Source organism: Balaenoptera borealis (assembly GCF_965194805.1).
Source record: "Balaenoptera borealis genome assembly, chromosome: 1".
In the NCBI taxonomy this organism is placed as follows: domain Eukaryota; kingdom Metazoa; phylum Chordata; class Mammalia; order Artiodactyla; family Balaenopteridae; genus Balaenoptera; species Balaenoptera borealis.
In genome coordinates this window covers 51,255,721-51,280,898 of record NC_138860.1, presented here as the reverse complement: position 1 = coordinate 51,280,898, position 25,178 = coordinate 51,255,721, and the positions used below count along the sequence as shown (strand labels likewise).

Genomic DNA, 25,178 nt, shown 5'->3' with positions numbered 1-25,178 from the left:
TGACATGCATATAGCATATACTGAGTCATATTTATATGAGTTAGTGCAGGGAGATCACTTCTCTCCTGATGGTTGTGCAGTGAAGGAATGGAAAATCATATGGCAAAGGTAGGAGCCTTGTGAATGCTGAGTAAAGAGAAGATTTGGATAGAGTAGGAAGACATTTATTTTTGTTTTATGTCATTTTTAACAATTAGCAAATCACTGTGTTCTGAGTTATTAATGAAGAAAGGAATCGAGAGGGGAGTTTACAAAGATGAATATGGCTTAGTCTCTGATCAAAGTGAGGCTTATGATTAGGAATGGGGACAAGACAGGGTGTGAACAAGGTGACCGTCAAATGTGGGATGAAGGTGGCAGCAGCCAGTTGGAAGGATTCCAGTTGAGAACCTTGGTGTCATGGAGCAGCCAGGGAGAGCAGGCTTGACAGCAGAAGTCCTCCTGCACCCATCCCAAGGGTGGGGATTGTGTAGGGTCTGTGCACGGGAGACTGGAGGGAGGGACCAGGAGATAGAAAAGGGGTACAGTGATGGATTTGGGAGGATTCTGGATACTAGCTCTATTTGAATTTTTTTTCCCACCAAGCTTGGGGTATGTACTGGAAGGAAGAAATATTCTTCTTCTTTCTCTTCTCTCCTTGACCACATACTACTCTTTTCCAGGACCCACTAACTGACTACACTGAAACTTTGAGAAAAATGCATTCTCAATCCCAATAACCAATGTAGAGTCAAGTTTTGGGCAAATAGTTTGTAGCTTGGGGCTTACTCATGCAGAACAGAATTTAAAAAATGCTTTGTAAAGTTAAAAGTCCTTAGTAAATATATTGTTACTACAATAATTGTTTTTGTCTTTTCAGAGGTACAGCGCAAGGAGGGTTCTAAATCCAGAACTCGGACTAAAACCACTTACAGGATGAAGTCCAAATAGCAACCATAGGACACTAGGCTTCACCGTGGCTTCTGTCACTGTACCCACCCCAGATATCTCTGCACTTTTGAGCTAACACTGTGGCTTGATTGAAGGGACTCCCTTTGCAACAGCTACCAGAAAAGCCATGACAGACAACTCAGGGACATCTTCTCTTTAAAAGTCACAGTGATGGCTGTAAGGAATCGGTGTATTAGCTTATTTCCAAGATTAAAAATAGGCTGTGCAAAGGTTTTCTAGCCTCTTCAATCGATTTCCCAGCAGAAGTCTATGAAAAGTGTCAGTTTCTGTCAAGAAAATAATGCTTTTTGAGGACTTTGAACTCTGCAGAGAAGAGTGGCAAATAAAAAGCATTATTTTTTCAATTTAAAGAGAGGATCCTGGGCTTCCCTGTTGGCACAGTGGTTAGGAGCCCGCCTGTCCAATGCCGGAGACATGGGTTCGAGGTCTGGTCGGGGAAGATCCCACATGCCACGGAGCAACTGGGCCTGTGCGCCACAAGTACTGAGCCTATGCTCTAGAACCGGCGAGGCACAACTACTGAGCCCGTGTTCTACAATTACTGAAGCCCACGTGCCTAGAGCCCGTGCTCCGCAATGAAGAGAGTAGCCTTTGCCGCAACTAGAGAAAGCCCATGTGCAGCAACGAAGACCTAATGCAGCCAAAAATAAATAGATAAAATAAATAAACTAAAAAAAAAAGAGAGAGAGGATCCTGATAATGCTCTTAGGTTTCTGTAGCGTTTTCAGATTTCTTATTTCAGGCATTCTTAAGATTTATCTGGTCTTCACAATAACCCTGCAAAGTAGGTGGAGGAGACACTGTTATCCCCATTTCTCAGAATGAAATAGAGGCCCCAAATGGGTATAAGACTCCCCAGGGTCACAGAGCTGATTGGTGCCAGAGCCCCCAGCTTGGTGGACCTGTGTTTGGATTGTTTGACAATGGCGATGGGCCACCAGGCCATTTGCTCAGATGGCTTCCTTCACAGGGTCTAGTGTTGCTGAAGATTCACCCAGAATCTCCATTTTTAACTTTCATTGCCTCATTTATCTGCTCTGTTCGTGACCCTGGATGCATCTAGGCTTAGAGATGGACTAAGCTGCAAAAATATGTTGCAAATGACAAATGGACGTCTGGGCAGTCGCTCAGCAGGGGCCCCTCCTACTTCACTGCTCCTGGCTCGCTTGCATTTGCTCTATCTCTCCCTGGCTCCAAACACCTCCGAGATTTCTGCACCTGCTTTGGCTCCGCATATTTGGTGTTCCTTTGGATTTATCTCCTGGAATTGTAGGCCTTTGCCTGCTCCTTAAACCTCAGAAACCCTCTGACTCCAGAGTCCTCAGCCCTATTTAAGCCCAACCACTGGTCAGGCCTGCCTTTGCCCACACATGTCAAAGTGTTTGTGAGGTGGGTCTCAAAAGTGTTTGAGGTCAATCTAAGCCTACTGGATGACTTCTTAATTCTGGGGAAAGAAAACATGAAATTCTTCAGACAGTTGACTGGGCTCATGGCCCAACTGAAAGCCACAGCTCAGGCTACTGGCTCATGCTTCCAGTTACCACTTGGCTGGGGCAGAGCCAGCCCTACCCTTTTCACTTTCCTGAAGAGATTCTTGAATGATTCTAGCAAATTTGGGGCTTTTTAGTGGGACTTCAGCCTACTTTTTAAAAAATTAATTTCCTACTTTGTAGGAATGAGTCGTCATTTCCATACAAATCAGCAGCCCCCATCCCTGAACATGAGAGTCTTGCCCCTCAGAATGTGTCCACTCCATCGGGTGGAAGGCTGTCTTAAAGGTCAGAGTTATGCCTGGTGCCACTACGATTAGAATGAGATGTTTGGTACCATAGACCTAGTTGGGGTGGTTTGGTTATGAGCCACAAAAAGCCATTCTTACAAACCACAAGCGAAAGGATAATTTATTGAAAGCATGTTGGGGAGCTCAGGAGACTGAAGGAAAGTCTTAAAGAACCAGGCTAAGAACAGATAGGATGAGGTAGTTTTAGATTTCAGAAGCAAGAACTGCTTCACCATCTCACCCAGTTGCTACCACCAAATGAACGCCAGTCATTTCTTCCATCCTTACATTATTCTTCAAGTCCCATGAGGAGAAAGGCTACCTCGTAGTCACAGACCACCCCATGGATGTACCAGGGATGGTGAGAAGACTTCAGGGATCTCTTTAGCTTCCTTAAAGGGAAGCAAGTACACCTTGCTCTGCTGTTCCACCAAGACAGAACACAGTATGGGGAAAGGAAATGCCCAGAGAGAATCAGGATGCTGGTAGGAAGGCGTAATGAATGTTAAGTGGTTAAAAAAAAAAAAAAATTAAGCTACAGAGAAGGCCTCTGCACTGCTGCTCCCTGAAAGTTATCATGGGCAGCTCCACTTTCCCAAGTAGCTGATGTGTGGGAAGTTTTGGATAGTCCTTGAGTCCTGCCACACCTTCTCAAGATCACCCTGAGGTGGTCTCCTGAGCAGAGTGGAGAGAGGAGCTCTTGCTACACTTCTCTGTCAGTGGGGCTGCCAGGTGAGGCTGTTGTGCTTGTGTTAAAGGAGACCAGCCACTCTGTGTTCAGATGTCCAGACAGCTGTGCTGACTGGAGGTGCCTCATCACACTCCACTGGGTCCCAGTCCCCAGTCTCAGTGGTGATGTGGTCCACGTCCCTGGGAAGCCGAGGTGGTAGTGTCATAGGAATCCTAGGAGCAAGTCCCCAATCCAACAGGCCTGGTTCTTCATCACACACCCAGACCAACTCCATGCATGTGGGCACTGTGTGATTCTCTCCCAAGAGTTCTGGTCCTATGCTATGGTCCTACTGACTTGACTGTGGTCAGGTCACTTGTCAGGTGCTTTCTGGCACACATTGAATGGGCTTTCCTCTTGTTCTTGGCCTTTCCTAGCTGGAGATCAGTGACTCTGATATTGCCTGGGGAACCTACATTTTGTATTTCACTTTCAAAGACTGCTGAGAATTCTGCTTGTAGGCCCCAAATCTCTAGAACACTATTTGCCCACTTCTGGAATTTCAAGTAAGTGTGCCACCTACCAGCAAGCATTTTCCCACAGGAAGCAGAGGAGCTGCTCTAAAATTAGGAGTCTTAACTGCTGTAGCCCTGTTGCCTAGGGCCTGCATACCTCCAAAACAGAAGTGCTTGCTATCTGTGCCTGAGGCTGAGGTCCTCTGTAGCCATATTGATGGGAAGCAGTGTCTAGAATTCATCAGGACTTCTACCTCTGCCTCAGGAGAATGGAGACTTCATTCCAGCCAGGTCTGCCACAGCCTCAAGACAATCTCCTATTCAGGACTGTTGAGCAAGTCCACCAATCCCCCTGACCTCAAAGATGAGCTCTGCCACGTGCAGCTTTTCAGGAAGCAGGACTTCTTAGATGGTGCATCTGAGAGCAAGACCAGTGAAGGCAGCCTTCCAGACGCTCCTTAGACAATCCCAGTACACAGCAGTGTCATTTGGCCTGGGCAGTGTTCCTGTTGTTCTGGAATGGCTGATGAAAGGGCTCCTGCATGCCTTTCTGGATTACAGTGGCTCTTGTTTGGAGGGCATCCTCTTGTACTTGCAGGGGTTGGGTTCCATGAGCCCCTGATCTGACAGAGGCATACTTCAGGCTATCTCTAGGCCAGCTGTGAGAAACAATTTTGAAAGTCTGAAGATAAGATTAACAGTTCCCATCATCTGTCTCACCAGGGCAAACTGCTTTTTGGCAGACAAGATATTTCCATCCCAGATGTCCAGCAGATCCTGAAGTTCACAAGGTACAGCTGGTAATCCATTCCCATTTTCCACTCTGGCCACCCAAATAGTCAAACCCAGGTAAGAAAGAAGAGTGTATCTGATTTCTGGCCGGAACTATTGCTCATCAAGAGAAGAAACTCCTCTTTTCTGTCTAGATTTTGCTTTACTATCATGCTAAAGAGCTCTACACCTTTGAAACAAATGCTTGAAATATTGTGGGGAGGATTCTAATACAGGAGACCTCATATACAACTTCTTAAGCTGGTTCTATCCAGAACAACCACCCTGGGGACAAGAGCTCCTAGCCACTGGGGCTACCTTTGAAGCATGGGGACAACAACCTGTATACGAGGCCAGGCTCCCATTTGGATGAGCCCAATTACTGTCATTTAGAGCTACTGGGCTAAAACCAGAAATATAGTAATAGTCATGATTTATTGAGCATTTATCTCATGTAAGCACTGTGCTAAGCACTTCACATGTATTATCGCATTTAGTCACAGCAACTCTGTGAGGTGGGTTCTACTTTTATCCCCATTTATGTCAGGATAAGTTGCATGTCCAAGGTTAAACATCTAGTAAGTTACAGAGTCTGGATCAAATCTGGTATATCTGACAGCAGAGTCCAAGCTCTCAGTTACAGTGCTACTTTTCCTCTCCAAGCTCAGGGAAAGCTAGAAGCGCAGGTGATGAACCCTCTTTGAAGGGATTTGACTTCTACATTCTCTACTTATTGCTCAGCTCATATACCCAGCAATGGCATTGACACACAAGCCAAAATTCTAGAGGACATCAGAACCTGCACAGTCCTGATAGACTCTGCCAAAGAACACTGTAGCAGCCAGGAGCATTCTAATGAGGAGGAACATACTTACTCTATCATCCAGACATGATCCCCAAGAATATGGAACACAGAGGCATTGGCAGAATGACCTGCTAGGCCTCCCAGATATAGGGGAGTCCAAACTGCAGAGCTCCAGCATTACCCTGATACACTGGTGAGCTGGGGTTGCCCTTGAAGTTCTAAGGAAGGCCTGCTAAGCCCCCTTAGGATGACCCTCTCTGTTTTTTTGAGTTGTATGAGCTGTTTCAATGTTTGGGTTATTAACCCCTTGTTGGTCTCATCATTTGCAGATATTTTCTCCCATTCCATAGGTTGTCTCTTCATTTTGTTGATGGTTTCATTTGCTGTGCAAAAGCTTTTAAATTCGATTAGGTCCCGTTTGTTTATTTTTTGCTTTTATTTCTTTTGCCTTGGGAGACTGATCTAAGAAAATATTGCTATGATTTATGTCAAATAATTTTTTGCCTATGTTCTTTTCTAGGAGTTTTATGGTGTCATGTCTTACATTTAGGTCTTTAAACCATTTTGAGTTTATTTTTGTATGTGGTGTGAGGGAGTGTTCTAATTTCATTGATTTACATGTAGCTGTCCAGCTTTCCCAACACCGCTTGTTGAAGAGACGGTCTTTTCTCCATTGTGTATTCTTGCCTCTCTTGTTGAAGGTTAATTGACCATAGGTGCATGGGTTTATTTCTGGGCTTTCTATCCTGTTCCATTGATCTGTGTGTCTGTTTTTGTGTCAGTGCCACACTGTTTTGATTACTGGAGCTTGATAGTATAGTCTGAAGTCTGGGAGGGTTATGCCACCAGCGTTGTTCTTTTTTCTCAGGGTTGCTTTGGCAATTCTGGGTCTTTTGTGGTTCCATGTAAATTTTAGGATTATTTGTTCTAGTTCTGTAAAAAAGGACGACCTCTTTCTGGTGATTTGGAGTCCAACAACCTGCAGTACACCAGCCCTTAAATCACATGCCTGCGCAATAAATGCAGGTCTAGACCAGAGTCACTGTCAATCCCCAAGTGCCCTAGAATACCATTGTCATAGACTTGTTCCACTCTTACAACCATGTTGTTTGGTTGTGGTGTACTCCAGTACCAAATTAGAACATGTTATCTCTTTTATCAGCTTACAGCCTGCAATAGACTGGATGTCTGTGTCCTCCCCCCACCGCACCCCCCAAATTCATATGTTGAAATCCTAACCTTCAGTGTGATGGTATTAGGAGGTGATGGTATTAGTGTTTGGTAGGTGATTAGGTCATGATGGTGGAGCCCTCGTGAATGGGACTAGGGCCTTTATAAAAGAGACCCCCAAGAACTCTCTTCCCCCTTATGCCATGTGAGGATATAGTGAGAAGACGGCTGGCTATGAGCCAGGAAATGAGCCCTCACAATATGCCAAATCTGCTGGCATCTTGATCTTATACTTTCCAGGCTCCAGAACTGTAAGAAATAAATTTCTGTGGTTTATAAACCACCCAGTCTATGGAATTCTGTTATAGCAGCCTGAACGGACTCAGACACTGCCACTCTGTTAATGTTAAAGTAAATTTCCAGCGAAAAACTGTATGTATCCCTAGTATGTATCCTAGATTTGGATTATACTGTTCAGCTTGTCCTCTACCTATCATTTCAAGATCAGTAACCAGTTGGAATACCTGGGTCTCAAGAGAAGACTTCTGCTGCTAGGACCCTGTGGACAACACTATCAGCTCACCTAACTGGTCTCTGAAGAATTTGCCTTTGACTATTCAGTATACCCTTTCACCTAGCACACAGTTTCATAGCAGCTTATTCCCATTATTCTTTCCCATTAAGCCCTCCTACCTTAACAGCTGGGAAGTACCTAAAGATACCATAGATTACTCAAGCAGATCTGGAAGGTGCCTCTGCAAGGTAGTGAGCAATTTAAATGTTGACTAGAGACAGACATCAGAGGAGACCAACCAATGGGTGATACCACAGATACTCCTCAGATATATAGGCAAATCTGCCTTTGACAAAAAGAACCTTGCTATAAGGAATTATTAAGGGTCATAAAGGCCATTGTTGCATTACTACCCTGGCATTCACTTATTGTTCTGTTCCTGCCTCTGGTTATGCCTGAACCAGCATGGCCCTACCTCCTCCTTCATTGCTCTTGCCAACATTTGCCAACCTGAACTCAGGAACCATCCATGTGGGGGTGAAGAGTGACCAGCAGCCCTTGATGCCACCTTAACGCCAATAACCAGTACACTGGGATGGGTATGGGCCAACCCTGAAAATACATCAGCCCCATATTTATAGTGATGCTTCCTCAGATTTTAAGCCACATGTACCAGATAAATGTTTTTGTCCTTTTATTTCTCTATTTAAAAAAAGAGTCTCTATAAAAATAATTCCTTCTAAGTTCTTTAATTAGGTGTAAATTTTATATCCAGCCCAAGTACATCTCTTTTTCTTTCATTCACTCAGAAACACGGAAGTGTCACTTGCGTGGTGCAACTCTCAGAGTTAGGTGCAAATAACCTGGGGTGGAGCACACAAGCTTGAGTGTGGTGGAGGAGGGGAATGATTAAGACATGCCTCTGGGGAGTTCACGGTACAGCTGGAGAGAAGCCTGCATCTCAAGATTACAACAGAGTGTGATAAGCATAATGATAGGAACATGTAGAAAGGGCTGTGGGAGCAACAAAGACCTTGCCAAAGGGGCCAGAGGGCATACAGCGAAAAGGACATTTGAACTACATCTTCAGAAGTCAAAATTTAGCCACATATAGACTCAAAATTCTTTCCAAAGTAGAATGCTGGCTAAAGCTCTTTCCCATAATTACTCTGATTAGATGATCCACCTAAGCATGTTATATGGCTTCTCTGTCATTACATGATTTCACTGTCTTCTCATGTGTGTTGCTGCATTGTGACTTCATACATTCCAAGGGCATTCCACATGGCAACCAAAGGAAAGGAAGTGAGGACAGAGGGCCTTGCTCAGGGCTGTAGCAGTTATATGGCAGCCCTCTTTGCAGTCACATTATCCTTGTTTCCTCCTATAACATGGGAGAGTCTTTCTTTTTAGGGTTCAGTGGCTCAACAGGTTTGGAAGGATTTGGCAAAGGGATGCTTCCTTGAGTTCTACTGCTTGGGGAAGACAGGAAATTTAGCAAGTCAAATGGCAAAGGTAAAACCACTGTGGAAGGTTTCTCTGTGGACAAGGATTGAAGGGTGTGGAGGTACCGAAGCTGAACAGCAGCTGGAGTGCCTGATAGAATCTCGGCTGCCATCCTCAGGGACTCAGACGCAGCCTTCTCCCCTTCCGCAGCGATCATCTAGACAAGGGATGTGAAGAAAAGCAAAGTGATTTTTCTTCTTCGCTCCATGATGGTTTTAATCCTACTTAGTGTGACTCAACAAACAAGCACTAGTATCTACTGTGTGACAGGTGTTGCTAAGCTCAGGGCAGCAGACTATCTTTTGTTCTTAAGGATCTTGATCTAGGCAGAGAGATTACACTGTTAATTGTAATTCAGGGTAGAATTTTTTAAGGGCCATGACAAGTATAGAGGAAGTGTGAGGGGAGTTATTATGTCTGGTGGGCCTTGGAAGAGTAGTAGGATTTTGCCATTTAGAGGAAAGGTTGGCCAGCATTCCAGGCAAAGACATGGAATCCTGAAAGAATGACTCCCAACTCAGGTTAGCATTTCAGAAGAGAAAGCATGAAGCTCACCAGCCAAATGTCACCTTAAAGTGGGCAAAGGGCACTGGACTCAGAGATCTAAAAGCAACTCTGCCCAGAGGACTGCCTTCCTCCTCCACCAAAGCTCCAAAGTTATCCACCCTCTTACATAGTTAGGAGTTTTTCTTTACCTACGTTCTGTTCCTTAAGGTAAATCCAACTCCCCTCCAGTCCTCATTTTCTCTTCCCAACACCCTTCCCGCCCACACCTCCATCCTCAGGAGCTGCCGGCAGCCACATCTTCTCCCTGGCACGCCTGAGTAGAGGCTATGAGTAGCACAGCCTTCTCTCAGCTCTGGCGTTGAGGAAATTGGGCCCTGATCATGGTTGTCCCTCCAGAGCTTGTGCAGAGCTCGGGATACAGGTCGGGGTGTCATTAACCTAGAGGTGACAGGTGACTGACATTACCCAGGGAAAGATGCCAGTGCTAGAGAAGAGGGATGGAGCGCAGGGAGATGCCTTTAGGGAGAGAGGGAGAAGGCAAGATTCAAGGAGGAGAAGGTCACTGTTACGAATAGCTTCAGAGAGAGGGAGTAACAGGAAAAGAGACCTTGCACTGGTCAGTTAGGAGGCTGCTAACACACTTGAGGAGAGCAATTTTAATCGAGTGGTGTGGGCACAAGCCAGACTCCCCCCAGCGCCTGGACGAATAGGTGAGGAGCGAAGGGGAAATGTTCTCCATGAGGAGGCCTTCTTTTGGATTCTCTGGTGATCCTCAAAGAGCAGCTGTGCAGGAGGACGGCCCGCTCAGGGCTGGCTCACCCGCACTTTGGCCTGTCTTTGCGCTTCGGCTTCCACCGCCAGCGAGTGCTGCAGGCCGGCTGGCAGCCTCACATCCTTACTGAAAGAGAAAGGGCATGGGTAGGTAGGTGTGCAGCACTGCTTTTAGCAGCCGGAGCTTTCATACAGACCTGCCACCTTCTCTGCTGTCATTTCATGACGCACAGCAAATTCTGATTTAGCAGCGCGTGTGGCCCCAGACCTCTGCACAGACAGTGGGCAGGGAAGAGCAGCTTCAGGGCAGTGCCTCAAATGCTGATTTTTCTTATCACTGATGCTACAGTAGAGTTATGGTTTTTCTCTTTACAAGTGAAACAAATTTTGTGTTGATATACTATGAACATTTTCCCACTTAAAGTTTAGTCTAAATCCCAGCTGTTAAATTTCAATAATGAAGAACAGCCTTGAAGAGCCGTACTATTAATAATGAGGGAAGTCATCTAAGTTTATAAAAGAGAACTGATTTTGAAAAGGGTAGAACTGACCAAATAAGAACAATACTTAATGTATTGCATGAAAGATACAAAATTGTATTTTTCCCCTGATTGTAACTATAAAAAAATACATAGATAGAAAAATTGGCAGTTCCTCAGAAAGTTAAATATGGAGTTACCATATGATCCAGTAATTCCACTCCTAGGTATATACCCAAGGGAAGTGAAAACATGTTCACACAAAAACTTGCACATGAATGTTCATTGCAGCATGATTCATAATGGTTCCAAGGTGGAAACAACCCAAATGTCCATCAACCGATGAGTAGATAAAAAAAATGTGGTATAGCCAGCTGCACAATAGAATAGTATTCGACCACAGAAAGGAATGAAGTACTGATTCATGCTACACCATGGTTGGATGCTGAAAACATTAAGGTAAGTGAAGGAAGCCAGACTCAAAAGGCCACGGATTGTGTGAGTATAATATTTATATTAAATTCCTGGAATAGCCAAATCCAGAGAGACAGAGAGTAGATTAGTGGTTGTCAGGGGCTAGGGGTTGAGGAGGCAATGAAGAATTCCTGCTTAGTGGATGCAGACTTTCTTTTGGAGATGATAAAAATATTCTGAAATTAGATGGTAGTGGTGGTTGCATCACTCTGTGAATATACTAAAAACCACTGAGTTGTAATTTAAAATGGTTAAAAATGGTGAGTTTTATGTTATGTGAATTTTATCTTTAAAAAATGTTTAAATCCATAGAAATATGAAAGTAATTTGCCCAGATGTTACAGTGGTTATGTTATGGCTATGAGATAATAGATAATTTTTTTTTCTTTCTTCCAAATTTATGCTAATATGGCTACAGTACTCATTCAATGAAAATAATTTTTCAAATAGAAGTTTTTAAATAAAACCAAAATATCTCCCTTTATCATATTGTTCTTCCTGGTTAATTTCCTACCCACATTTCTGTTCTCTCCACTTTGATTCCCCAAATACAGGTCACTGCATCCAAGGCAACCTGTGGAGGGAAGAGTTGAGATGTCAGTAAGAACCTCCGGGTGGGAGGAGGGCACCCCTATGCCCCGATGGCCGTTGCACTGAGAAAGCACATTTCTTCTAAAAGGACATTATGTACTTCCCTGTTTTGTTTTAACATTATAGGGCCTTGCAAAAGTTGTTTAACTTGCACAGTGCCACTCAACAAATATTTGTGGAATTAAAGATGGTGTGGTAGGCTGACTAATGGCTCCTAAAGACATCCATGCCCTAATCCCTGGAACCTGTGAGTGTTACCCCAAAAGAGACTTTGCAGATGCAATTAAGTTCCAGGCTCTTAAAGTGGGGAGTTTATGCTGGATCTTGCTGGCGGGCCCTAAAAGCAACTGCAAGTGTCCTTATAAGAGGGAAGCGGAGGGACATCTGGCTACAGAAGGGGAGAAGGTGGTGTGGTGATGGAAGCAGAGGTTGGAGTGCTGTGCTTTTAAGATGGAGGAAGGGGCCATGATCTGAAGAATGCAGGCGGCCACCTGAAGCTGAAAAAGGCAAGGAAATGAATGGATTGGGTAATTAATCACATAAGGGTCTGTGACATCTTACCTCTTTTCATCTGAAAGTCTTATTTGAACTTATCATTATTTAACTTTGCTTGTTTCCCCAACTAGACCGTAAGGTCCCAAGATGCATTCCTTATCATCTCTGTATCCCACCAACCCATCCTGTCCAGCCCCACCACCCCTGCCAGCTCCGACTCCCACCACCTTGTGCTATGTGGGCACTGTACAGTGAGTCTAAAGCCACTCTTTGTTTTGAGAACAAAAACTGTGGCAATGACTGACTAATCAGCACAGATCGGTGACTATGATTGGCTCAGGGTCAATTTGGCAACCTCTTAACTGTCAGCTCCTTACAGGACGGTACCTTTAACAGTGAATGCATGGCACATGGAAGATTCAGTAAATGGCCAATGAAGAAAGGAATAAAAGATAAAGGGATATTTCAGCATACTTGGTGTTAAATTCATCTAAGTACCTTTACATCTTGCGCAATACTCTTCCTCTCTAGAAGAATTTCAGTGAGGGATCGATGTGCTAGGAGACGCTTCATGGTGGTTTGCACAAGGAATTGGACCGCTTTGGACACATGAGCAAGACTGCTTAGGAGAAGAGAGGCATTTTCCATTCGGTAGTAGCAGATGGCATCTATCTCCATTACAAACATGTCTTTGGTTACAACCTAGGCAGAAAAAAAAATTTGGATGACAACACTGATTCTTGGGTTCCTTTCCCACATGAGGATAGAGGAGCTAAATATGTTCAAAGGGTATTTTCTCAGAGTAAGATGATGGTAAGAAGAAAGAGTAGTTGGCTCGCCCTTTAATCAAAATGGACGTTTTTTTTTTTAAATTATGGAGTTTGTATTAAATACACTAAAGAACTCACAATTTAAAGGAATCCTGTTGTAAATCCTTTTGTAAAAAAAAAATCAGGAATAATTTTCTTACATGAAAACATTCAGTTGATTGTATATCAGGTCTTTTTAAACCGATGCCAAAAAAATCTCCTAAAAGAGCAACATGTTCTGGGAAACAAGCACTCAAATGTATTGAGTGTGCATTTAGAGGGCAGTTTGGTGATACATATCAAAAGCCCTAAAAGATGTATGTGCACAACATTTCCATTTTTAGACATTAATCACAAGGATATATTTCAAGGGTTTAGCTGCAAGGATGTGATTCACAGTATTGCTTATTGTAATAAAAAAAGTAGAAATAATATCAACAATAGGGAATTAGTTGAGTAAATTCCAATTACTCAATTAGTTGAGTAAATTAGTTGAGTAAAATCCACACAATGAAATGCTGTGTGTCTGTTTAAAACAAAGAGGTAGAAACATAGGTAATACATGAAAAGATAATAACAATAGATTGTTGAGTGAAAAAAGACATGTTGCAAAATAGTATGTGTGGTGTGAAATATATATATATACAAACAAATGCACACACATATATATGTCTGAAACTACAACCACATATATAGAAAAGTCTGAAAGGATACATTCTAAAATATCAACTCTATGGGTGATAGGATTAGGTATAAGTTTTACTCCTTTTTATTTTTTATTATATAAAATAAGCCTTTTAAAAGTATATTATTTTTATTCACATTTCCATTTACCAAAAGAAAGAATGAGAAAGAACCTCAGACTGAAAGTGGGAGACAGTTTAGGAAAGGCTTATAAATCTGAATCAGTAACAGGAAAGTCTAGATGTTATCTCTACATTTAACTTTTAATTGTGGTAAAATACACAAAACATCAAATTCACCATCTTAACCATTTTTAAGTGCACAATTCAGTAGTGTTAAGTACATTCACATTGTTGGGCAACCAGTGTCCAGAACTCTTTACATCTTGCAAAATTGAAACCTGGTGAACAATTCCTCATTCTCTCCTCCTGGCAGTCCCTGCAACCATCATTCACTTTCTGTTGCTCTGAATTTCACTACTCTATGTTCCTCATATAAATGGAATCATACAGTATTTGTCTTTTTGTGACTGGCTTATTTCACTTAGCATACTTTTCTCAAGGTTCAGTCATGTTGTAGTATATGCCGGAATTTCTTTCCTTTTTTTAAAAAAAATATTTATTTATTTATTTATTTATTTATTTATTTATTTATGGCTGTGTTGGGTCTTCGTTTCTGTGCAAGGGCTTTCTCTAGTTGCGGCAAGCAGGGGCCACTCTTCATCGCGGTGCGCGGGCCTCACATTATCACAGCCTCTCTTGTTGCGGAGCACAGGCTCCAGACGCGCAGGCTCAGTAATTGTGGCTCAAGGGCCCAGCTGCTCCGCGGCATGTGGGATCTTCCCAGACCAGGGCTCGAACCCGTGTCCCCTGCATTGGCAGGCAGATTCTCAACCACTGTGCCACCAGGGAAGCCCAATTTCTTTCCTTTTTAAGGCTGATTATTATTCCATTGTCGGCATATACATTTTGTTTATCTATTCAGCCATCAATGGGCATGTGGATTGCTTCCACCTTTTGGCCATTGTGAAAAAAAATGATGCTGTGAACACAGGTATACAAACGTCTCTTCAGTACCCTGCTTTCAATTCTTTGGCATCTATACCCAAAAGTAGAATTGGTGGATTATATGGTAATTCTACTTTTAATTTTTTGAGGAACTGTCATACTGTTTTCTACAGTAGCTGCACCATTTTACATTCCCACCTACAGTATACAAGGGTTCCAATTTCTCTACATCTTTGCCAACACTTATTATTTTCTGTTTTTTTCTTAATAAGAGCCATCCTGATAGATGTGAGGTGGTATCTCACTGTGTTTTTGATTTGCATTTCTCTGATGATTAGTGATGTGGAGCATCTTTTCATGTGCTTTTTGGCCGTTTGTATATCTGCTTTGGAGAAATGTCTATTCAAGTCTGTATTGAAAGGTCTATTCAAGTCAAGTATTTATACTATCTACCATATATGGAGGGCAATCTGCTTTACTCAAAGTCATCTGATTTAAATATTAATCTTATCTTAAAAAATACCTTAACAGCAACATCTAGATGTATTTGACCAAATACTTGGGTACCATGGCTTAGCCAGGTTGACACATAAAATTAACCATCACAAAGGCCTTTGTCCATTTTTAATTGGATTGTTTGCTTTCTTGTTGTTGAGTTATAAGATTTTATATATTCTGGATATTAACCTCTTATCAGATTTAGTATTTGCAGTTTTCTTCCCATTCTGTAAGTTGCCTTTTCATTCTGTTGATTGTGTCCTTTGTTGTAAAGGAGTTTTAAATTTTGATGTAGCCCATATCTCTTTTTCTTTTCTACTTTTGAGCAAAAATAGTCATTTTCCTCTAGGCCAGAAGTGGTAGCTTGGCCAGGGAAAATGTAGAAAGAAAGCAAAATCCACCACTTGGCTTACCTCATGAAAGGGTATCTCCAAGGTTTGGAGGCGAAGGTCAACCTTGTGGTACGTATCCAGGCAGGGCAAAAAGAAGAAAAGGCCTAGAAGAGGGGGCCAGGGAAGTGACAGATGAATGGCTAGCATGGAGGCCATTTGGGGTTCATTCTTTTGGTGTCAAGTTGCATGTTGCATTGCTTTTCTTAGCCTCCAACTGCACATAGACCATTGGGCCATCCCACCTCCACCCATGGTGTGTTTGTTGTTACTAAGGATACCAAATAATTTGTTGTTCAAGCTGGGACACTTTTGAGGGTGAAAGGAGAGCACTATTATGACTTATACCAGGATAACAGGCATAAACAGGGATTATCCCCAGCAAAATGGGCTGTATGGTCACCTTGGTCATGGTGCTGACCTGTTCAGATATTGGGTTACACATCTGTCTCCTTCACTAGATTTAAACTCTATAACAAGAGCATCTTATGCATTCCTGTTAGCCTTAGTGCCTAACTTAGTGCCTTTTGGGTGCTCTGTAAAACTATTTCTTGAATCCATGTGTGTACGAACTTTACAGCCAGCAACCTCCATGTGGTAGTTCTTAAAATGTGAGCCCCAAAGGAATCAGAATAGCAACATCATGATACCAGCCTTCTGATTGGCTAGTTAGTCCTCACTCACCCAATATAATGTATAAGGTCAGTGTGCAATCAATATTTTAGATTGATTTATTGAGATTTTCTGAGAGACCATTGGACACTGTAGGCTTGTACAAGAGCCAAAGCTTTGTTGGAATCAGCAGTACCTCACAGTGCCCATGATCTCTCCGAGGAGCCACCCAGCTACTAGCCCTTCTCAGACCCAATCGAGAAGGATGCCAAAAACTAGAACCAGATCAAGGCACTCCCTGTTCTGGAACTACAGGGTCTGGTTCTATTTTTGTGTGAACCAATCTGTTGGTTCTGAATCTTCAAACTGATTTGTGTCTCCTAGTCTGGTCTCTATTCTCTATCTGTTTCTGTAGAGCTGGCTTGGAACTTGGACCCTTTCCAATCTATGCACAGTGGGACTTTGCTTCTTCTCATGTCTTCCTGGCTTAGCTCTTCAAACCCCAACTATTAGACTTTTCAGACTAATGATACTTCTGTGCCCCATAATCAGCTTGGACTTCTGGATACAAACTCTGTAAGACTTTAAGGCCCTAGAGACTACAGACCATGTCTAATTCATCCATCTTCATATCCTTTGTAGTTAAACAATGAAACACGGGAAGTGCTTAATCTATGTTTCTTAAATTTCATGAACTGAAGGCCAATTTGTTACTTGGATGCTGAACTTTGCCTATCTCGCCTGGTTTGTTCTGATTCCCTGGATCCTGAACTAGCTCAGTTTTGCTCTGAGAATTCACAGGACTCAGACCACTTACATGTTCTACTCAAACCAGTGCCTGGTCATAGGTCCTAGCCTACTTGCTACTCCAGCCAGCCTGGCCCTGGCATTCAGTTTTTTGCATCCACTCTCTCTTTTGGTCACTGTGACCTGGTAGTAATGCTCTCTGAAGAATTTCTTAATAACCTGTGTTACAAGTAACAGATTGAAAAATGAAGATATCATGAATCAAGTTACTTCATGTAATCTGAGGGCTGTATTACAAATATGCATGGATTGAAGAAATTGGCAAGTCTCTGGAGGGTAAAAAAGGTCATTCTTACCAGGGCCTTTGGCTCTTCCAGGAAGCAGATGTCCCAGTCGGAATATAATTACTCTCTCATACTCCTGTATAACCTAAAGGAAAATTTAATACTTTTGAATCACTCCAAGAAATTAAAATGAAGTCTTCAAAAGACCCTGGTGTGAGAGTGATCCTAGGTATCAGAAATCTTTTGCTTTGAGAACCAAGAAAAAATTTCTGTTAATACTTACATTTCCAAAATATACACTTAGTAAATGAAGAATTTCAGAAACCAATGAAAAAGTATAATAATTTTTGAGCCTGTGGACACAATTTTGATTAGAGAGTCATGGTTATCTAAAAAATAATTGCTTCCACCAAATCAAAGAAGTCACAGCATATTTAATCTTGTATGTGGCTGTGATTGATGCATTATGAACTTTTACATGTATCACTCATTAGCTATTTACAGACCTTATGGTGGCCATGCAGGTGCTCAGATCACCTTTCAGGAAGAGCCTGTAGTCAACTATATGTTCTCTGTAGGAGATACACTTTCTATTTAAATATACAAATAGGTTGAAAGTAAAAAGATAGAAAAAAATATACCACATAAAGAGTAACCAAAAGAGAGTAGGAGTGACTATACTGATATCAGACAAAATGAAGTTTAAAACACGCAAAAATGTTACTAGTGATAAAGAGGGACATTGTGTAATGATAAAATGGCCAATGCGTTAGGAAAGTATAACAATGGTAAACATACATGTACCTAAAAATAGAGTTCCAACATATATAAAACAAAAACCAAAAGAACTGAAGGTAGATATAGATAATTCAATAATAAAAGTTGGAGACTTTACTATCCCACTTTCAATCATGGATAAAACAACTAGATAGAAGGTCAACAAGGAGAGAAAAAACTTGAACAACACTATAAACAGACTAAACCTAACGGATAGCTATGCATAACTCCACCCAACAATAGCAGAATACATATTCTTCTCAAGCACACATGAAACATCTCCAGGATAGACCATATGCTGGGCCATTAAAAAAAACTCAATAAATTTAAAAGGATTGAAACCACACTAAGTATATTCTCTGATTACAATGGAATGAAATTAGAAATCGATAACAGAAGGAAATTTGGGAAATTCATATATATATGGAAATTAAACCACACACTCTAAAATAACTGATAGGTCAAAGAATATATCACAAAAGAAATTAAAAAACACTTTGAGGGACTTCGCTGGTGGCGCAGTGGTTAAGAATCCACCTGCCAATGCCGGGGACATGGGTTCGAGCCCTGGCCCAGGAAGATCCCACATGCCGTGGAGCAACTAAGTCTGTGTGCCACAACTACTGAGCCTGCACCCTAGAGCCCACGAGCCACAACTATTGAAGCCTGAGTGCCTAGAGCACATGCTCCTCAACAAGAGAAGCCACCACAGTGAGAAGCCTGTGCACCGCAACAAAGAGTAGCCCCCGCTCGCCGCAACTACAGAAAGCCCGCATGCAGCAACAAAGACCCAATGCAGCCAAAAATAAATAAAATAAAAAATAAATAAATTTTAAAATGCTGTGAATTTAGAACACAATGATAAAAAAAAGTTTATTAAAAAAAAACAAAACACTTTGAGATGAATGAAAACAAAACCTCAAGATACCAGAACCTATGGGATGCAACTAAAGCAGTGCTTAAAGGAAAATTTATAGCTGTAAATGCCTATAACAAAAGAGAAGAAATGTCTCAAAATAATACCCTAATTTTCTACCTTAATATACAGGAAATAGAAGCACAAACTAAACCCAAAGTAAGCAGGAAGAAGAAAATAAAGATTAGAGTGGAAATAAATGCAATAGAAAATAGAAAAGCATCAGAGAAAATCAACTGAACCAAAAGCTGGTTCTTTGAAAAGATCAACAAAATTGACAAATACTTAGCGAGACTGACCAAGAGAAAAGAGTGGAGATTCAAATTGCTGAAATCAGGAGTCAAAGAGGAATGACAGAGACATCACTACTGTCCTTACAGAAATAGAAAAGATTATAGAAGAAAATACTATGAACAACTATATACCAACAAATTAGACAACAGGTGAAATGGACAAATTCCTACAGAGTCATAAACTATCAAAACTCACTCAAGAAGAAAAAGAAAAATGAAAAAGACCCAGAATTAAAAGATTGAATTAGTAGTTTCAAAATTTCCCACAAAGAGAAGTCCAGGACCAGATGGCTTCATTGGTAAATTCTGCCAAACATTTAAAGAGGAATTAATACCAGTTCTTCACAAATTCTCCCAAATAATAGAAGAGGAGGGAAATCTTTCCAACTCATTCTCTGAGACCAGTATTACCCTGATACCATAACAAGACAGTGATATCACAAGACAAGAAAACTACAGACCAGTATCTCTCATGAATATAAATGCAAAAATCCTCAACAAACAACGAGCAGCTTGACTCCAGTAACGTATAAAAAGGATTATACATCATAACCAAGTGGGACTTATTCTAGGGATACACAGTTGATTTAACATCCAAAATTCAATGAATGTAATACACCATATTAACAGAATAAAGGGCAAATACCATGGAATCATCTCAATGGGGGAAGAAAAGGCATTTGACAAAATCCAACACCCTTTCACGAAGACGAAGGAGAAGAAGAAGAGGAAGGAGAGCTTGCGTGAGGAGTGAAATCAGCCACAGCCCCAGCAGCATCTGTAGCGTTCCAGCCAAGGACATGCTCTTCCCTGACAGCTCCGGCCAATGACTAAGAATGGCAGCGATACAAGGGCTTGGCCATTTCTGCCCATTGTGAGACTCATCTATGAGGCAAACTTTGCTCTGGAGTTCCCTTTCAGTCTGGCCAAGACTTTCTTGGAGTTTTCCCACAGTCTGAGGCACTCTCTGTCCAATCTTTCCTTCCCCTTCTCATATCACAGGTGTCAGATCTGCATCATCCTCTGAAGGTTTTCCCTGCCTACTCTTATTCTCTCTCCCCTTAATCTTTCACAGACAATGCCACACCATAAATCCCTTGCACTTCTAATACCATCTTGCTATGTGCTTCCCAAACTGACACAGGTCTTCATTTACTTCAGGGACAGCCATGTGTAACCACCTGTGGGCCCAAGATAATTATCATTTGTGGTCTATAGAAGCTGCCTGAGAAGTTTCCTGGAGGTGTCAGGAGTAGGCATCATGACCTCTTCTGGGCTGGTCTTTGTGTTATAGAGTGTAGATGAACTAGACATAGCTCCTGTCCTGAAGGGGCTCTCAGTCTAATGGCAGAGATTGTGTATCCACAAATATTATACATGTGGTAATTGCTAGAATTGATGTGAAAGTAGGATGACACGAGAGCACAAGGAAGGGAATGACAGTCTGGAGGAGTCAAGGAAGGCTTCACAGTTATCTCTGAGCAGGTATAAAGGAGTAAGAGCTCTCCTGGAAGGTGAGTGGGAGTGAGCGCATTCCATGCAGAGCAGAGAGCACGTACCAAAACACAGAAATGAGAGCGGACATGGTGTGGTCAGTGAGAGGCACCAGGAAATTACTTATTGGGTCCTCATGGAATCTCACCTTTATGCAGAACCAGATAGAAAAAGGGAAGGTCACAATGACGAAGAGCAGGGATGTGAGGACAAGAAGCCACTCACAAGCCCCTAAACTGGAAGACTTGGTACCTTAAAAAAAAAAAAAAAGCAAAAGAATAATTATATTGGAACTTCACCACATTCACTGACTAGCACCTCTAGTCCAGTCCTTGGTATTAGGGTCAGAGCAGTTTGCAGACTTTGCTGGAAATAGTAGAATGAGCTGGATATCAGCGTGGTCAGTTCCCAGAGCCTGGGGCACGGTCTGTGTGAAGGGCTTCGTGGGCAGAAGGAAGGCGGAGCGGGCTCCTGGAAAGGCAGTGGAGGGTACACTGGAACAAGCACAGAATCTGGGCAGAAGGTCTGCGTTCTGGTTCTGGCTCCACCATTTTCTGTCCAAATGACCTTAAGCAAGGTACACAACCTCTCAGTTTCCTCACCTATTCAAGGAAATGCTATTGCATAACGATTTAATGATAACTATCTCATGGAATAGCTCATATCTCTGGCATAAGAATGAAATGACATATAAACATAAAAGCACCGAACTGTGTTTTTTTACATGTCTGGTGTTGTCATTTAAAACTCGTGTTTACCTAGCGGTAACTGCTACAAAAGTACTTTTTCTATCTGAGCCCCTCTTAAATTGGTACCTTAAAAATACATGATCAATGAAATTGCTGCAAAATAGATTTATGTTCCAAAGGCTCTTAGCAATACAAAGGTTCCATTTAAGTCTTTATTTTTCAGTGTGAAAAGCAGATTGCTGTCAACTTTGTTAGACACGATTGGCTTTACTTTTGAGCTACCCATTTCCAACTAGAGGACAGAAGCTGTGCTCCTCTTATATGCATGTGCCAAAAAGGCATACACACACACACACACACACACACACACACAGCCATACTTAGATGATATTTCCTTAGTATCCACTAGAAGTATAATTTTGAGAAAAAAACAGGACCCTTTGTCCCTCTCTGCATAGTTTCTTCTATTTGAAGTGGTTCAAACCACGTGTGTCCAGAGGTTCATCCCTGAAATTACAGCTCCATCTACCACTTGCCCCAATGTCTGAAATTCCTCCATGAGAGCCCCTTCTTTGGCCTCAGGTGTGGATCTTTAGACAGTCTTTGAAAATCACCTATATGGGGTAATATTAGCCCATTTGTGCCTATAAAAAAGTGGTAAGGAACTGGAGTACAGGCCATCCAGGTTGCTTGGGTGATAAATGAAATGGTATCAGGGAAAATTCAGTCTCAAGAACATAAGCTTCTTGGGGCCTTGTCTTGTTTAAACCATGTCCCAGGACTGGAATAGTGCCTGACACACACAGGTGCTCAATAAATACTTGTTGAATGTAGGAAGGAAGGAGAAGTGGATAGTGAAAATGATTTAAATGTAATGGTTATAGAAATCTCAAGAATTTTAATTCACAGGTACTAGAAAACTGGCCAAAGGGATACTATTTGTCAGTTTAAAAATCTTATAGAGGAATAGAAGGTGACTAAAGATTAGAAATGGTGAAAAGTCTATTTTTAAGGGATGGGAAGGAAATGGATAACTAATTAGTAGGCCTGAAAATTTGATTTCCGTGCTTGCAAAATAACTGGAAAGGTCATCACCAAATTGATGTGCAGATTACTTGAAGAGGGCAGATATACAAGCTGCACCAGCACAAAACCAGACTCGGTGCTAAATGCCAATGTATGGCAGTTCCCAAATGGTGTCCCACGGAACACTAATCCTCCAGGGTGCTCCACAAAGCAAGTGTTCCTGGAGCAAACAAGTTTAGGAAATATTGTGTACTGTATCCCACTCCTGGAGCTTCTCAACAGTCACTGGCATATTGAAGCTAGGAGAATCCCTGCAGCAAAGAAGCATTCTTAGCTTTGCTTAACCTAGTATTTCCCAAACATTTGACCAGGCGATGTCTTCTCCAAGCAAATTCATGTTCTCTGGAATTTATTTCTCATGCAACCTACTCTGGGAGATGCAGTTTTGGGAAAGGTGGCTCTATCAACATCGTATTAGTTTTTGCAATATTCTTCCCTAAGAGCAATAACAGTGTTACTGCCATGTTTACTAGTTTATAAATATATTTCATTTGCCAGTGGTAACCATGGTAAGTAAAAATAAATAAATGCACATACCGACAAAATTTATATTTTATAAGTGAAGAGTCCTCAAAATTCCTTCATACCATAGTTAGGGATGTGAACAGAAAACTAATATGTATACCCAAATCTAACTTGAAGCTTTACTCACAAAATATTATTCTCTTAGAATGAGTTCCTTGAATATCCAATTTGTTTAGTGTAAGTGAATAGTGAAACACTACATGTTAAAGCAGGAAGCGCCTTTAGATATGACAGTCTGAGAACCCTCAGCATTTCAGTAAAGTGAAGCTTCTCTTAGTTTCTCCCAAATCTTAGGTAGCCTGGCTGTGGGAGTGTGGTACTAGTGAGGAGGAGAGGGGGTGTTGATGTGTCTGCTCCCCTTTCCTCTGGGAGCCACAGAAACCTCCCAGACAAGGGCTCAGCAAGGGTGTCTCATCCTTAATGGGCTCATCCATTGCTTGGGGGGGCCTGAGGCTCTAGTCACTTTATAGCTGAACAGACTGAGTGAGGCCCACAAGGTGAAGCTACTAGCCCAAGGCCACAGCTAGTTGGTGGCAGTGCTGGAACCATGACCAGAAATCAGGGACAGCACCCTGCAAGGATGGGCTTTTCAATAAGACTGTTTTATTCTGGAATGCTGGCTTCTCCACTTCCCACCTGTAGGTCTTGGGCAAGTTACTTAATTTCTCAGCATTTTTTCTCATCTGTGCCACGGGAATGATAATACTCAGTAAAACACCTAGCGTGTGCCTGGCACATAGTAGGAGCTCCAAAAATGGGGCTCCCTTCCTTCCCTACCCCACTGATGTGGTCTGAAGCACAATACTTACAGACTTCTAACCTCAGCACTACTGTAGCAGTGAATCCAATAACCCTTTAATGACCAGAAGTTTCTGACCCGTGAAAGGGCATCAGTTAGGCAAAACAGCATTAACATGGTCAACATAAACTACATCTCAATTGCTGGAATCTTTCTCAAGTCATAGCTTTCAGTGCTACAGCATATAGGGCAGTGCTGATAGCCAGGAAATGTTAAAATTTCATAGCAGAAAGTAGTATAACACACTATTCCTTATTTACCTTCCTTTAAACCTCCCTCACCCTGAAATTAAGGTGTAATGAGTTTTTTCTTCCATTCATTATAGAAAGGATTGGAAGCAGATAAATTTGTTCCTAAGAGTTGCTTCACCTGCAGAAGCCAAAGAGACACCTTTCCCTGTGATTCCCTTTGGTCTAACTTGCCTCTTTTAGCTTGCAAGGATGTTTTTTTTCTTTCCCTCCAGGCTTTGCACAAGATAAGTGCTTTGAGTGTCTTATCTCATTTTATCCTCACAATTACCCTCTGAGGTGGGTAGTATTGCTGTCCCCATTTGATACATGGTTAAGTCCCTGACTATGATCAAATAGTTAGCTGAGATTCAAACTGAGATCTAGCTTTTCTCTACTTGGCTCTGCTGCCTCTACTTTTTAGAAAGTATGATCACTGCAAAGTGTAAAATACTTTTAGGTAAGTCTGATGAGGAGAGAAGAATAAGCTACATAGTTGCCCTGAACCATGTTGATTGGTCCCCAACCTGGATCACACTCCCTCCCACCTCCCGTCCATGGCTGACCCCTGAGAACAGCGGTATTTAGCTGATGTTATTTGTATTTCTTCTGATGCATTTTGGTCTCCACCACTGAGGGGTCGGTGGGTCCTATCTCGCGTCTTTCATTTCCTGGGAAGCTGAGCAGGTCCAGCAGGCTGCTCTGGCCTCGGAAGCTCTCAGTGCGGTGCCTCATTGCACCTTAATTGACATCCCTTGGGGACCACTTGGAAAGGCCGCACCCCCTCCCGGGGCCTCAACCTGACCGCTGTACCTTCCTCGGGCCGCTCGCTCTCCAGCAGCGCCACCACCTCGGTGCCCTCCTCGCCAGAGCCCCGGACCTCATCCACGTCCACCACGGTGGCTGCAGGCGCTCGGGGCTCACCCGGGCTCCCTGCCCGCCCGAGGGCCGGCTGCTCCAGCCCGGCGTCCCGGCGCCCGCGGCCTCTGCCGCCCCTCTCGGCCTTCGCCCTCTTGTTCTCTTTGTGGGCGGACCCGCTGCCTCTCCCGTGGGCCTCTCTGGAGGAGCTCCGAGCCCTTTTCTCCATCCTCAGAGCGACCGAATCCAGGAGCGCGGTTCCTGCAAAGTCGCTGGCAGGGATGCGGGGCGCGTCCCGGGGGGACTATAATGACCTTGGGCGGGGGCGGGACCTGGGCGGTGGGCGGGCGGGGCTCTGCTCGGGGTGAAACCCGACAGCTGTTTCTCAGGGGAGCTGTGGACAGGGCGCGCCACCCCTGAGACTTGGTGCCACCTTCAACAGTGAGTTTTTGTGAAAACTCATGTGCCAGTTTATGGCGTTTTAA

At 42.7% G+C, this 25,178-nt stretch overlaps 2 protein-coding genes across 10 annotated transcripts in view; one reads left to right on the top strand and one right to left on the bottom strand.

Moving 5' to 3' along the window:
• AXDND1 (axonemal dynein light chain domain containing 1) overlaps positions 1-8,068 on the top strand; it is an 88,905-nt gene extending 80,837 nt beyond the window's left edge. For all 8 annotated transcript variants that reach the window (XM_082381662.1, XM_082381667.1, XM_082381663.1 and 5 more), the window contains one exon: positions 860-8,068. In XM_082381662.1, the coding sequence (XP_082237788.1) occupies positions 860-930 (71 nt within the window). In that variant the 3' untranslated portion in view covers positions 931-8,068. The remainder of the gene's footprint in view (positions 1-859) is intronic.
• Positions 7,910-24,985, bottom strand: NPHS2 (NPHS2 stomatin family member, podocin). Of its 2 annotated transcripts, none has more exons than XM_082394301.1 (8): positions 24,649-24,985; positions 20,658-20,761; positions 17,102-17,174; positions 15,411-15,493; positions 12,498-12,701; positions 11,432-11,487; positions 10,009-10,087; positions 7,910-8,839 (listed from the first exon to the last, which is right to left on the bottom strand). In XM_082394301.1, exons 1-8 carry the CDS (start codon positions 24,920-24,922, stop codon positions 8,561-8,563), a joined length of 1,152 nt encoding a protein of 383 aa, XP_082250427.1. In that variant the 5' UTR covers positions 24,923-24,985; the 3' UTR covers positions 7,910-8,560. The 2 variants fall into 2 exon arrangements, with proteins under 2 accessions (XP_082250427.1, XP_082250428.1); XM_082394302.1 differs by having other exon boundaries at positions 24,760-24,985.
• Positions 24,986-25,178: the final 193 nt, after the last annotated feature.